The following is a 14,295-nucleotide window of genomic DNA, read 5'->3' on the forward strand; positions in this document are numbered from 1 at the left end:
TTGAATAACAACCCTTCTATGAATAAATGAAGAAACTACAAGCTCTAGTTTTAAGCAAGCCATCATTAGAATTAACATAAACCCAGAACAGTTAACATTTAAGAACCTTTTGTATAGAATCAATGCCACTTTCAATTGTTCAGAGCACTTCACATATATGATCTAACAAAATCATTACAACACTCCTGTAAAGGTAACTTGGTGTTAGTCTTCCCATATTGCAAATTGTCTGTGGCCCCTTCTACACTGCCATATAAAGTCCAGATTATCTGATCTAGACTGAATTATCTGGCAGTGTAGACACAGATAATCCAGTTCAAAGCAGATAATGTGGATTATCTGATTTAATAGTCTGGATTATATGGAAGTATAGAAGGGGCCTATGCCTACATTTACACTGGGAAAATTGCTTCAGTGTAAATCTGCCCCAGAGCAGCTCAGGATGCAGCACATACAAGCTAAATCTGGAGCCAGTGTCCAGATGGACTGAGGCCATTTTGTTCCTGATGGGACATCACCTCATCCTTCATGTCATCACTCTCCGGCAGCCACAGAACTCACTGCGAGTTTCTGGCCATTGCCTGTCACATCGGCTGATGTCAGAAAGGCCTGCCCCACAACCAGCTGGTTATGTGGGTGCCCAGTACAGGCAACTGGGAAGGCAAGGCACTCACATGGAGTTCCATGGCTGGTGGGGAGTGATGAGAGATGACATGAATGACAAGCCATCCCCTTGATCAGCACTGGGAAAGTGATGATGGTGGCAGTGTACGTCTAGACAGAGGATTGGTCAGAACAGACCTTATCCAGCTTTCCAAACTGTCATGAAACCTTGGGGTATCCCCCAACTTTGTCTTTAAAACCCCCCAAAAAACCATGATATTCACTAGAAGTCCTATGCATCATGGAAACAGGCAATCATGGCTACTAAATGAGTCTCTTTTTTTGGTTAATGTGGAGAAGCCCTATAAACTGAGTGAAGCTACCTTGTTGGCATTGTCTAAAGGCACCTAGCTAGGTCATGGCTGAAGTCTCCACCAACCCTGGCTCCTACCAATTTGTAGTGTTTCCAATCTTCCTGCAATTTGGAGATTAGGGCTGGATCTACACTGCTCTATATACCTGGATCTGATCCCAGATAATATTTTTATCCCAGATTATCTAGCAGTGTAGAATCATATAATCCAGTTCAGAGCAGATCTTCTGGGATATAAGGCAGTGTAGATCCAGCCTAGAATTGATATATGTGTACTGTTGCTGGACATTAGATACTTTTGGTGTGATCCAGCAAGACAAACCATTCATTATCCTCAGCCTGTCTCCTTCCCGCTGATTTAGAGATACCTTTGGAATCAATGTATTCAAGTTTGGCATTATCGTGAGATAAAAATCTCTGGAAATTAATATTACGAGCTAGTGACATGAGTATCACCAAAGTTGCTAATCAGCAAATGTACTCTGTGATATAGTATTCCACACATTTGACCAGTTAATTGAATCCCCGAATGAATAACCAATAATATTAATCGATTTCCTTGATAATTGAATAAAACAGCAAGTGACTAATGAAAAAATAATTTCCGATTCAAAAAATAATATTGTTGCTGATATTGTTGGTTTGAGGCAACAATGACTGTGAGTTGAAAGTGCTGCTAATTTTTCCATTGATACATTAAAGTTAGTTACTCAAACATATGTTTAGAAATATATACCAACTGTTCTGTGGTCACTACAAACCACTGCTCCCCTGTATTGTATTTTTCCCTACCTTGAGCAACCCTGAGCATGTTAACAGATAAACCTCTCTCTTCACCTGCAACTTCCTCATGCAGTGGAGAAACAAATACGTAGCAGATGCATTGGCCAACACACTGTATCCTAATTTAAAAGCCAAGCTTTCAGAAAACCAATTATGTCTCGTTTTCAGTATTTCCCTTCACTTCTAAGGCCCCTTCTACACAGCTGCACAAAATCCACATTGAACTAAATTATATGGCAGTGTGAGTTTTGACAATCTAGTTCAAAGCAGATATTCTGGACTTTCTGCCTTGATATCCTGGGTTATATGGCTGTGTGGAAAGGCCCTAAGTCAACCTATCTTCAACAGCCCTTATGTACTCAGGGCTATGGCTTCCTTGATTCTCTCCCTGTAATAGTCTTTCTCTTTTCCCTGCTGCCTTCCATCTTGCTAAGAATTTCTATCTTCATTAGTAAAGACAATTCATGCTTTGGAAGGTGGACTGCAGTAGGAAAAGTCCTAAATTTTATATAAAAAAATTAAGACCTGAGGATTTGGGGGGGGGGGGGGGAATGAAGCAGTAAGAAATCTCACCCTTTTGGTTTTAGGCCCCTTCTACACTGCCATATACTGTCCAGATTATCAAAGCTGATTGTCCACATTGTTTGCTTTGAACTAGATTATATTTGTCTACACTGCCATATAATACCATTCAAAGCAGATAATCTGGATTTACTATGGCAGTGTAGAAGGGGCCTTAGTTAGTTGTAACCTAGGATGATCCACATATATGCCTATAGAAGATATGTCTCCAACCCAAGGAAAGAGAATTCAGCAAGAAAAGCTAAGGGTGAGGGGAGAAAGCAAAAATGCTATTCAATTGTATTTTACCCAGATCAAAAGATGCAACATTTGTAACACAATTGTGAAGAAAAGCTTGAAAAGAAAATCTTTTTTAAAAAAAAAATCAAGGAAGCTATAGCCCTACATCTGCAAGACCTGAGCAATGCTGTTGATAACAGTAACTTGAATATCTCCTTTTTATGGGTCACCATACATAAAAGTTGACTTGATGGCATGTAAGGTGGTCTTTGGATATGAAAGGTAATTACAGTAGAGTCTTGCTTATCCAACCTTCACTCAACCAATGCTCTGTGTTATCCAACGCAGTCTGACTCCAGCCCGGATCCACAGCTGTTTCTTTAGACAGGCAAGGGTCACAGATTTTTAAAAATCTTCACAGGACTGAACTTTTTATGGATCTAACTTCCGACAATGTTGTTGTAGATTTTTTAGTAGTCAGTGTTTTTGAAGTCAATGTTTTCAATACATTGTGATGTTTTGGTGCTAAATTTATAAATACAGTAATTACTACATAATGTTACAGTGTATTGAACTGCTTTTTCTGTCAATTTGTTGTAAAACATGATGTTTTGGTGCATAATTTGTAAAATCATAACATAATTTGACGTTTAATAGGCTTTTCCTTAATCCCTCCTTATTATCCAACATTTTCCCTTCTCCAACTTTCTACCAGCCTGTTTATGTCAGATAAGTGAGACTCTACTGTATTTTCTTCCCTGAAGTAAAAAAAAGAGTGCTGTTTAATGTATCATAACATGATGAAGTCTCCTTTAGGAAAGAAGAAAGAAGGAAAACGAAAGAGAACATATTGTTCTGATTTGGAATTAAACATAAACTCACTCGTGGGCGAGAACAAAATGGTGCTATGAAATGCCAAAAAAAAAAAATCCAGGACAACAGAAACTTCATTTTTCTATTTATTTATTTATTTTTAAACCATTACTACAGAGATCTGTAGCAGCAAATAGCATAGCTTACCAACACATTTTAATCATCCAAAAAAGAGCTGTTGAGAATGGGCCAACAAGGAGGAAGCCAGTGGTCATTTATTTCTAGAAAGCTGGAGAGAATCCTGGTAGATTCTAAAGCAGATAGTGTTTGGGGGTCATAGGGCAGCCCTGAACCCACCACAGGAGTTTTTGATAACCACACATTTGCCCATGGGCAACAGATACATAAGCTAACAGGATCAAGGATGGCTGCAGCCCATGGGCTTCATGTTGCTGTCTCCTGTTTTGGAACATTGTAGTGAAAATTTTGGAGGAAAATGGATAAACAAACAGTATCCCTTTTCAAACCCTTATTAATCTGGTAAAAAGCTATATTTTCAGCGTGCCCCTTCTGGGCCTTGGGGCAATGCCAACACAAAGAGGTCTTCTTGTCTCATAATAACAAAAGTGTCTGCCCTTTGTCCGCTCCCAATGTGAAAGGTCGCTTCCAAGACAAGGGCAACTCTTGTGTGGAGTAATTATCTCCCAGGCAGTGAGCCACCCAATTAATAGATCATACTTACAATACGAGAAGAAAAAATGAAAGAGGCCAAACAACAGAACTGGCAAACTTCCTAATAATCTTCTCAGAAGTCAAGAAAGCAGGGAATCATCTATACTGGAGACAGCAGAAAGCAGGAGGTTTCAAACCCTGTTCTACTCTTTTCATTTCCTACCTTTGTGACTGCTACGAACCTGCACGATCTCTTCGTTCGTCAGGGGAGGCCCTTCTCTCACTTCCACCCCCGTCACAAGCACATCTGGTGGGGACGAGGGAAAGGGCCTTCTCTGTGGTGGCCCCCCGGCTCTGGAACTCGCTCCCCAGGGAGATTAGGCAAGCCCCCACCCTGGTAGCATTCAGGAAGAGCCTAAAAAGTTGACTCTTCCAACAGGATTTCAGAGAATGAATTCCTCATCCCCAAGATAGTCCTTATATCTGCGGCCATCTCCTCATCTATTGCACTTTATCTTGCCCTATTAGCTTGTTTACAATCCCAAACTGCTCTCCCATTGATAGTTGCACTGAATCAACTACCTTGTGTTGCCCAGTTTGTTTTTACCCCTCTACTTGGGTGCCAAATCCATGTTTTAGTATGACTATTATTTTATATTCTTGTTATGTTTAGAGTGTTGAATTTTAATATCTTTGTCTGTATTTTTGATGTTTTTATTCAGTTCGCTATTTTATCCAGGCTTGGCCCCATGTAAGCCACCCTGATTCCCTTCAAGGAGATGGAGGCGGGTTATAAAAATAATTATTATAGTATTATTATTATAATGATTTTCATTTGGAGGTGCTTTTTCACTGCAGCTAGTTTTTCCAAACTTACAACTTTCCAATTGAAGTCTGTTTATCTTGCCTTTCGCCTACAAATAGGATGCAAGGCAGCACACAATTTGATTAGAAAGGGGGAAATACAAGAGTAAGGGCACAACAAACTATATTGCTAATATTATAATCCAAAAAGCTATAATATTAAAATACAATTGGATAACAAAATAGTTTAAAATCACACCTAACTGCAGTATTCTAATTCTTCAAAATTCCACTGAATTGTAATTTTATATTCATTTTCCATTTCAATATTCTAGATCTCTATATGATTTATTCTATGTTGTACTTGATTATTTCACCCTTTTGTGTGACTAGAATATCTTGAAGACAAAATGTTGGGAGGAACCACTAACTTTGGTTATTTAATGTATAAATGACATCATGAAGAAAGCTGACCCAGGCTTTTGCTCTGAGCTGGCAATAATATGGTCTAGGTAGTTTACATGCTGGAAGGGAATTGAGATGACAGTGATGCTGTTAGTCAATACAAAGCCTTGTCAGAAGTTCGGATTCATCTTGCTTCTTGAAAGCGGGTTGAACTGGATGGCCCATGAGGTCTCTTCCAACTCTATGATTCTATGATTCCATTCTGACCACTGAACCGTACATCATAACATTTACAACACTCAGAGCTTTGCTCTATAATATTGATGCCACATCCTTGGTACTGCCGAAAGTAAATTCTTTTGCCTGTCTGTTTGGTGGCAGGAATCACAGGATTTGACCTTGCTGTTCTTTCCACTTACAGTAGAGTCTCGCTTATCCAACATTCTGGATTATCCAACGCATTTTTGTAGTCAATGTTTTCAATACATCGTGATATTTTGGTGCTAAATTTGTAAATACAGTAATTACTACATAGCATTATTGCGTATTGAACTCCTTTTTCTGTCAAATTTGTTGTATAACATGATGTTTTGGTGCTTAATTTGTAAAATCATAACCTAATTTGATGTTTAATAGGCTTCTCCTTAATCTCTCCTTATTATCCAACATATTCGCTTATCCAACGTTCTGCCGGCCCGTTTATGTTGGATAAGTGAGACTCTACTGTACTTTGAAGTGACTGGTCCTGCTGCCACCACTCAGATACTAGCTGATGACTGGTGTGTGTGTTCGTGGTGATCGCGGGGTGTGTGTGAATTACTATTAATAATGGAACAATGAATGGATTTTTCTTACTGTATAACTTTATTTTCCCTGCCTCCAAATTCTTATGCAATGCAGGAGAACATATGTGGGAGCCTCTCTGCACAAGAACAAAACTTGGAAGGAACTAGTTCCAATGGAAACAAAGTAAGTGTAGTCACACAATAAGGTTGCAATCTAGGCCAGAAACCCTGTATCTCTACCGGCAACCCTCCCAAACTATTTTAAGGTAATATTTCATCAGGAAGTGGTCCAAAAATTAAGCAAACTGGAGGCAAAAATTAGCTGGATCATGAGGACGACTCTCACCCCATGCAATTGCCCACCCCCTGCTTTAAAACATTATTTCATATGACCTTCAGTGGCAGCTGGAATGGAATCCAAAATGAAAAAAATTCCCACAGCATTTTAAAGAATACAATACACAATGTTTTAATAATGCTTTTTTAATGCAAAATGAGCTTTCAGAAAGATAGTACAGTCAAGGAGAGGGACTTGCAATACATTTTGTGTTCTAAAGAGCAGTAGCACAGATTAATATTTGTGAAGTTGAGGCTACCTGACAAATTATCAAAATTTAGGATGGAGCAGTGCCGGGGAAATTAGGCTATGAGAATATTCAACTTGTGGGTAGAGCAAGAGGACACCCCATCCCAAAATGATAAGTTGTGGCACCCTCTTTCCAATTTTACCACAAATCACTGGTAAGTGTGCTAAAATAAGTATGTTTTCAGTGCAATTTCTCTAATTAAATGCAGATTTAACCTAATTTCTCTCATATTGCACACAAATAAAAGCAAGAAAGTTCAGGAGGGGAATTAGAGAGCAGGAAATAATGAACTGCAATGCCACAATCTTTTCTCTTCCATGGATTCCACTGCCAGTGTGAGATTCAGGCCAGAATTTCAATTCATTCCAATCATCTGAAAGGAAAGAAAGGGAATGGGAGGTGGAAAAACACACAGAGAGAGATTTTAGGGAACAGAATATCCAGCCTGGGCTATCAGGAACTTCATAGAGTCATCACGGCTGCACCCACACATACCTGCTGAATCCAGGTGGTCCTGCTTCTGGGCTATATCATTGTCCATGTGATGTGGCTAAAACGCTCTCTGGCCAAAAAGCTCTTTGCCAGCTTCTGGCCATCCCCTGTCATGTCTGCTAAGATCATAACAGGGCACCTGCACAATCTGCAAAGTTCTGGCAAAGCAAGACCCTCTTTCCTTGCAGGATACATGTGTGCCTTATTCTGACATCAGGAGATGTGGCAGGAAATGTCCAGGTGCTCACAGGCAGCTCTATGGCCAGAGAGAATGGCAACAGCAACATGGGCATGAGCCTTCTCCTTTCCAAGCACTGATCAACACAGAGAAAATGCAATGGTGAAGTGTCCATCTGACAGAGGATCGGCTGAAACAGATATCCAGGTGGCTGCAAAGCCCGTGAATTACTCTGGAGTTTCCTGCAAACTCTGGAATATCCTTCAGGTTTGTTTAAAGTGGGGTCGAGTTGTGTTAAGGTCAAAAGACTCAAAATATTTACCAAAAGTCACCATGTTTCATGTAGATGCCAGCCTTGTATTTGAGGTGAGTCCATTTTTTTGTTTGTGTAGGCATTGGCAAACTCAAAATTAGGATCCCATGGGCCATCTAGTTCAGTCCATTCTCAGTGCAAGAATCCATGGCTAAAGCACCCCCAAAAGGTCATCAACCTGTGTTTATAAACTTCCAATGAAGGAGCGACCACCAGTTTCTGAGGTGGCTTATTCCACTGTTCAACAGCTCTTACCATCAGCAAGTACAAGTACTCTGGTACTCAGGTGGAATTTAATTGATAATTTGAATAATCATTATCACATAATATTTCTAAGTAATGCACAGCTGATATCATTAGTGATATATCCTCCTTCTAGTTGTTTTCCTTTTGGAAAACATTTTAATCATTATTGGTTAACAGAAATGAAAGTTAGACATTTCAAAATGCAAATAAATTTAACAACAAAGCATTACACTAAAAATACTTACCCCTTATGGAAACATTTGGCGTTTTGGACTGCACTGCTAAAACAGCACCCTCTCCGTTGGCATGTAGCTCGAGATATCCCTGGACGTCCGCACACTTGTCTACGATATGGAGGTACATTACAATTTCCTCCTATTCAGGAAGAAAGATGAGGAAATCAAGAGTCAGAGTAAAGGGTGTTCAGTTAACTGTATCTTTGCTCAGGCCCCTTTTACACTGCCCTATATCCCAGGGTCTGATCCCCAATTATCTTATTTGAACTGGATTATAGGAGTCTACGCTGCCAGATAACCTGGGATAAGAAGATAATCTGGGATCAGTTCCTTGAATATGGGGCAGTTAGATCCAGCCTCAGTCACTAATTAAAATGGAAATTGGGCAACTATGAAATAAGTATATAATTAAATATCAAAGTCAGAATCATTCATACAATATGTTGTTGAAGGCTTTCATGGCTGGAATCACTGGGTTGCTGTGGGTTTTTCGGGCTGTATGGCCATGTTCCAGTAGCATTCTCTCCTGATGTTTCACCTGCATATGAAGGTGCCAGCCACAGAGTATATGAGTCTACATTGCCAGAGAATCCAGGATAAGAAGGTAATCTGGGATCAGATCCTGGGATATAGGGCAGTATAGATCCAGTCTGAGAACAAATCAAGCCTGAACTGTTAACTAGAAGAAAAACTACTAAACTGAGGTTGTCACACTTTGGGCATAATCTGAGAGGACATACTAACTAAAAAAGCTGCTAATGGATGGCTTTGGGAAACAAGGAATTCATATTATAGATATATTGATTCAATGAAGGAAGACATGCCCCAAGTTTGTAAGGTATGAGCCAGGCATCATGATGATATCTCATTCATAGGAGCACCATAATAAATTAAATGCTTGATTAGCATTTAATGGCCTTGCAGATTCAAAGCCTGGCTGCTTCCTCCCTAGGGGCATCCTTGGTTGGGAGGTTTTAGCTGGCCCTGATTGTTTCCTGTCTGGATTTCCCCTGTTTTTTATTTTTTTATTTTTCAGTGATTGGTTTGGGGAGGGGGGGGGGCAAAATTCTGTTTGCTTACACTTGAAAATTATCTTGGGCCGGCTCTGGGGCCAGGGGGCATTATTTAATTACGCATATATTACTAAATAGCAGATCTAAAATACCCATGGCTGAAAGCAATTAAAATTAATCACTTACGTGATGGACGTGGACGTTGACGCGGTGGACGCCATGGACGGAACCGGGCTTCTGCCAGGCTGCTGAGTCCTATAATGAAGACAAGAGACAGGATCCAGAGCCATTTGCAGTTCATGTCTGATTGGGATCTTCAGTCACTGATCTATTTGAGAATTGTATGCCACCAGAGAGACTGGATTTGTTCCCTGTGGAGAAAAGGGTTAGAAAATTAGGACATGTTGCTAAATGCTGAAATACTCACATATGTGGGATTGGACCTAGAGTGGAATTAAAATGGCCAATTTTTAGTTCCACTAAAGGCAAGAGTGGAGCGTTCTATTACAGAGGTTCCAATTTAGGTTGTTATCTGGAGGTGTGTACTAAGTACTTTTAGCTTGCTTCGAAGTCCTTGTTTCTCTGAGTTGACCAGAAGCAATTTCTCATTACACAGCTTTAGTGTTATGATGCCATTTAACTGCCATAGTTTTATTCTATAGAATACTAGGATATGCAATTTAGGGAGCCATAGCCAGATAATCATCTGTCAGAGAGTTCTTCTAGTGCTTCACCAAGCTACAAATCCCAAAATTCCATAGGCTGAAGCCATGATAATTCAAGTGGAATCATAGTGCTATAAATGTTTAGAGTAAAAGAGACCCAAGAATCCAACCAGCTGTTCATAATTAGGGAAACCACACTTCTCCCCCTTTAGGCACCTCATCACATGGATGAGGTCCAGCGTTCTGATTCACCAGCATCTGTGGCAAATCGGGGCGGCAGCAGAGTGGCAGCAGAGCAATCCCAGCATCCTGGCCGGCAGCTGACACTTCCCCATCACACATGGGGAAGCATCGCCACATGGCTGATGTCTGCGGGAGCCACGCTATTCCATACGGAACACAAGGAGGTTTTTGTGTTGGTGGCAGCAGTGTCCTACCATGGTGCTGCCCCATTTCACCCATGGAGCCAGCCGAAAATGAGCCCATGTTGTCTGATGGGGGGCTTGGGGTTCCCTGAGTGAACTGGGGCAGAAATGTCCTGGGACACTTATTTTTTCCTGTGTGATAAAGCTGTCAGTTGCCATATCAGGATTATCCCAAACCATGAGATTTCAGAGCTAAAATCTCAGATCTATAGATGTGCACTTGTGATGTCAGAGGAGGCAGGCCCTTATGACATCATTAAGCCTAGCATCTTAAGCATGAGCAACAGAAGCACAGAATTCAAATAACAACAAAAAATCAAGTGGAACAAATTAGGAATATATATATACATACACACACATTTCTATTGTCCAGCATCAGGTCCCCATTAATGTGTTACTCTGGCAACCCTATAAACCTCTTCCATTGAAACTTAACCTCTCTGCCCTGCCTTGCTGTACAATTATCCTTGAAGTTTTCCTTGATTCCTCAGATTTGGCAACTTTGAACCATCCTCTCCTCTTAGACAGTGTCTAGCTGACAGTCAAGGGACAAAGTCTTTAATATAAAGAGTTTGAGAAAGTTATGACAAATGGAGTGACCCTGTCTTTGGTTGGAAAACTGTTTTGTGAGACATAAGCCTGCTTCCTTGAAAACTTCTATCCAGTGACAAACATACAAATATAGATGTAACTGGATTTGCTTAGGTCAATGGTCCTCAACCTGTGGATCCCCAGATGTTTTGATCTTCAACTCCCAGAAATCCTAACAGCTGGTAAACTGGCTGGGATTTCTGGGAGTTGTAGGCCAAAACACCTGGGGGCCCGCAGGTTGAGAACCAGTGATGTAAGGTATCATGCATCAGAAACCAACATTTGAGCAATTTTGTCTTAACTATGCAAACACCATTGCATACTTAGCATGTATAATATCATAGATTTAGAAGAGACCACAAGGACTATCCTGTCCAACTCCCTGCTGCTTTCTTGATCTAAAGCACTACATGGTTGGTTTCTGTTGACAGATTCCTGTTGAATTATTCCTCTCAGTGGCACTTCGGCTCAGGGCTAGCTTTTGGAAATAAAAAGGTTGTAACAATTCTCATGTATTTGTTGTAGATTTAAGAATGAAACTTACCCCACTTGAACCCAATATCAAGTGAGTCCTTGAAGGATGGCAGATGACCAGAACCAAGAAGGGCAACCCTACTTATAAAGGGCACAACATCCTCCTTTTTCCTGTCCAGATCCTATTGTGGTGAAACAGGTGTGGTTAATTGACCAACAAAAGAGCTGTTTCTCTTTCAAAAGGCAGAAAACTGATTCTGATGGATTGAGGTAACAATCTGTGTAAACATAATAGTGTAGTAACCTTTTAACTGATACTTTAAATTTACACAACCCTACACATTAAAAGAATCCAGAAGCAGTGCTGTGGTTAGAAGAAATTGCTTCTTATCCATCCTTGAGCAACCAAGACTTAGGACATTAACTGACATTTTTCTTTTAAACTTGCTATTCTTTCAGGCACACAAGAACCAAATATTTCCAGGAGTATCATCTTAGTGCACTCTCGGCCCCTTCTTTGGCACACTCAATGCTAGTTTTTATTTTTTTTGTTTTTTAAAGCAAAGGCTTAATAAGGTCAATATTTCATTTTCTACCTGAGTAGGATTTGGGTAACTTGGTAATTCAATTTGTATTCTACATCTGGCATCTTTGGCCCCTTCTACGGAGTTGTATAAAATCCACATTGAACTGGGTTATATGGCAGTGTACACTCAGATAATCCAGTTCAAAGCAGATATTGTAGATTATCTGTCTTGATATTCTGGATTACATGTCTGTGTGGAAAGGCCCTTTGAAGATATCGTCTTCCATTTGAAAATATGGTCCATTCATTCCAACATCCCTTTAGATTTTTCTGATAAAATTTAATTTGCCATTTAATAATTTGTCCATCTATTCTGATATATCTCTATTGCTATCAGAGTTCTATTGGTCACGTTACCTTTCAAAGATCACACAATCAAGAGGATAGGCTGTCACTGAGACAATAATAATCAAATGACAAGAAGAAAATAGCTGATCATTTAACCACACAAAACTGGAGAGGGTAACTGCAAATTCTAGATCCAGAGTGGACCCATAATCTCTCATATCTGGTATACTTCCTATATCTGATGAGACGTAAAGGGGAAACACACCTGGAGTGTCACAGTTGCCCAGTGTTGCCCAAAGAATGTTGTGGCAAAGGTATTAGATGAGGAACTGAGAAAAGTATTAGTAACACCTCTTCCAAGACCATTGTCTGTTGGTTACAAGCTGTCTTTTCAATATGCCCCTTTAAGCCCCCATGGCAACGATGATTAAAAAAAAATCTTCTTGTTCCAGAAAGTCACTTCACTGTGTTCTCCTACTATGAGAAAACCTCCTTCCCAGCCAAAGGCAGCTCTTGACTAGAGTAATTTATTCCCGAACAGTGAGCTACTGATCAAATGGTTGGCACGCATAATATGAGAGTGAAAAATGAAAGAAGCCAAGCAACATAACTGGCAAACTTCCCCTTTTTCTTTGATCATTTTTTTCATCTTAGCATGAATCCATAGAGTAGAGAATCTACCATACTAGGACAAATACATTCCCCGCTGCCAAAACTGTTTCATCTCTTTTCAGGCATTTCTAGGATTTCATCGTACGAGGCTAGATTTGACAGCAAATGCCAATCTTGTCCCAGTCACCCATGGAGCCAACCAGCTCCAATCACATGACGTTGTGCAAGCTCCATGGGTGCTGCCGACACCCTGGCAACATGGGAGGCTTCCTGTGTTGCCATTCCTTCAGTGGGGGAAGCTGCATACACTACATGTGCACCTATCAAAATAACTGATTTCCAGTCCCAGCATTCCATAGAATTGCACTGAAAGGCCTAGTCCTAGAGATTCCTACAATAATATCATCTCCAGACATTTGCTAGGTCCTTCAGTGTGATTCCATGGTAACATCCTGGAGAAGCATACCATAGAATCACACTGGAGAATATAGCAAATACTCAGAAAGAACATTCCCCCCCAAGATGCAGTCAATGAAACTATGGGTATGAGTTCTGCCATTACAGGTTACATTACTAGTTCTTGCTTTCAACTATTTCTGGTGCCACAACTTCCTGACATTCAACAGGTATTGAACAGGATCCCGGGGGGGGGGGGGGGGGGCTTCTAATATTTTTCCAAACTAAAAACATCTGATTTCTTTTTTATTAGCAGCATGAACAAAAATACAACTGCATCATTTTGCATTTTAAAAATAATATTTTTTTATTGTTTTGAACTGAGACCATGTGCCAAATTAGTGAAAGGAACAAAATCTATGAGTTATAATGTAGCCCTACATATGTTTCCTGAGATGTATATGCAGCAGAATTCAATGGTAGTTTTGCTAGCTGGGTGTAAGATTCCAGATTGATAGTCCTATTGCAAATAATAAGTGTGAACGCAAGGCAAAGTGATATGCAAATGAGCATCATTAGAGCTCAAGCTATGAGGCGTAGGGTCCTCTTGCTTGAATTGTTCTGTTGACAGAGTAGTTAGTTCCTTGTGAAACTGTTCCTTGTCTGAAGCATCATTTCAGCACTCTGGAAAAATAATAAAAAGAAGTGTAAGAACCTGTTCACACCCACAGCAAATCAGCCAATAGAGTAACCAAAAGGTTATTTTCCTGGAAACATAATTACAGATTTCTCTCTTATTCTTTCCCACTGTCTATTTTAATTTTCTGTGATGTATTGATTTACTTTATTAAAATATTTTGCATCATACCCTTTTTTCTTGAGTTTTCAGGGTGACAAACAAAGAAATCAATATAAACATATAAAAACAATTTCTGATTGAAACCAATGAACATTTTAAACAAGATAAAATGCAGTAAACAATTCAAACAACTTAAAAGAGCTTTAAAAACCCCAAAGGGTTTTAAAGCCATACATGTGTTTAAAAATAAATTAGGATCATATGCTTTAGTGCCAGGTGCCAGGCAGGGCTCTAGTGGGAGGGCATTTCCCAAGGTATTCCGTAAGGGGAACACACACAAGCACAAACACACATG

At 39.9% G+C, this 14,295-nt stretch overlaps 1 protein-coding gene across 1 annotated transcript; it reads right to left on the reverse strand.

Moving 5' to 3' along the window:
- Positions 1–6,506: 6,506 nt before the first annotated feature.
- tff1 (trefoil factor 1) lies at positions 6,507–11,449 on the reverse strand. The gene is made up of 4 exons (XM_003218986.3): positions 11,330–11,449; positions 9,291–9,475; positions 8,101–8,230; positions 6,507–6,999 (listed from the first exon to the last, which is right to left on the reverse strand). The coding sequence occupies exons 2-4, from the start codon at positions 9,403–9,405 to the stop codon at positions 6,996–6,998; spliced, it is 249 nt and encodes an 82-aa protein (XP_003219034.1). The 5' UTR covers positions 9,406–9,475; positions 11,330–11,449; the 3' UTR covers positions 6,507–6,995.
- Positions 11,450–14,295: the final 2,846 nt, after the last annotated feature.

The sequence above is a fragment of the Anolis carolinensis genome, chromosome 3 (assembly GCF_035594765.1).
Source record: "Anolis carolinensis isolate JA03-04 chromosome 3, rAnoCar3.1.pri, whole genome shotgun sequence".
Taxonomy (NCBI): domain Eukaryota; kingdom Metazoa; phylum Chordata; class Lepidosauria; order Squamata; family Dactyloidae; genus Anolis; species Anolis carolinensis.

Coding starts and splice junctions, on each gene's coding strand:
- tff1 (XM_003218986.3), bottom strand. CDS start 9,405: ATGAACTGCAAATGGCTCTGGATCCTGTCTCTTGTCTTCATTATAGGA. Junction 8,231..9,290: donor TCAACGTCCACGTCCATCAC/GTAAGTGATTAA, acceptor CTTCCTGAATAG/GAGGAAATTGTAATGTACCT.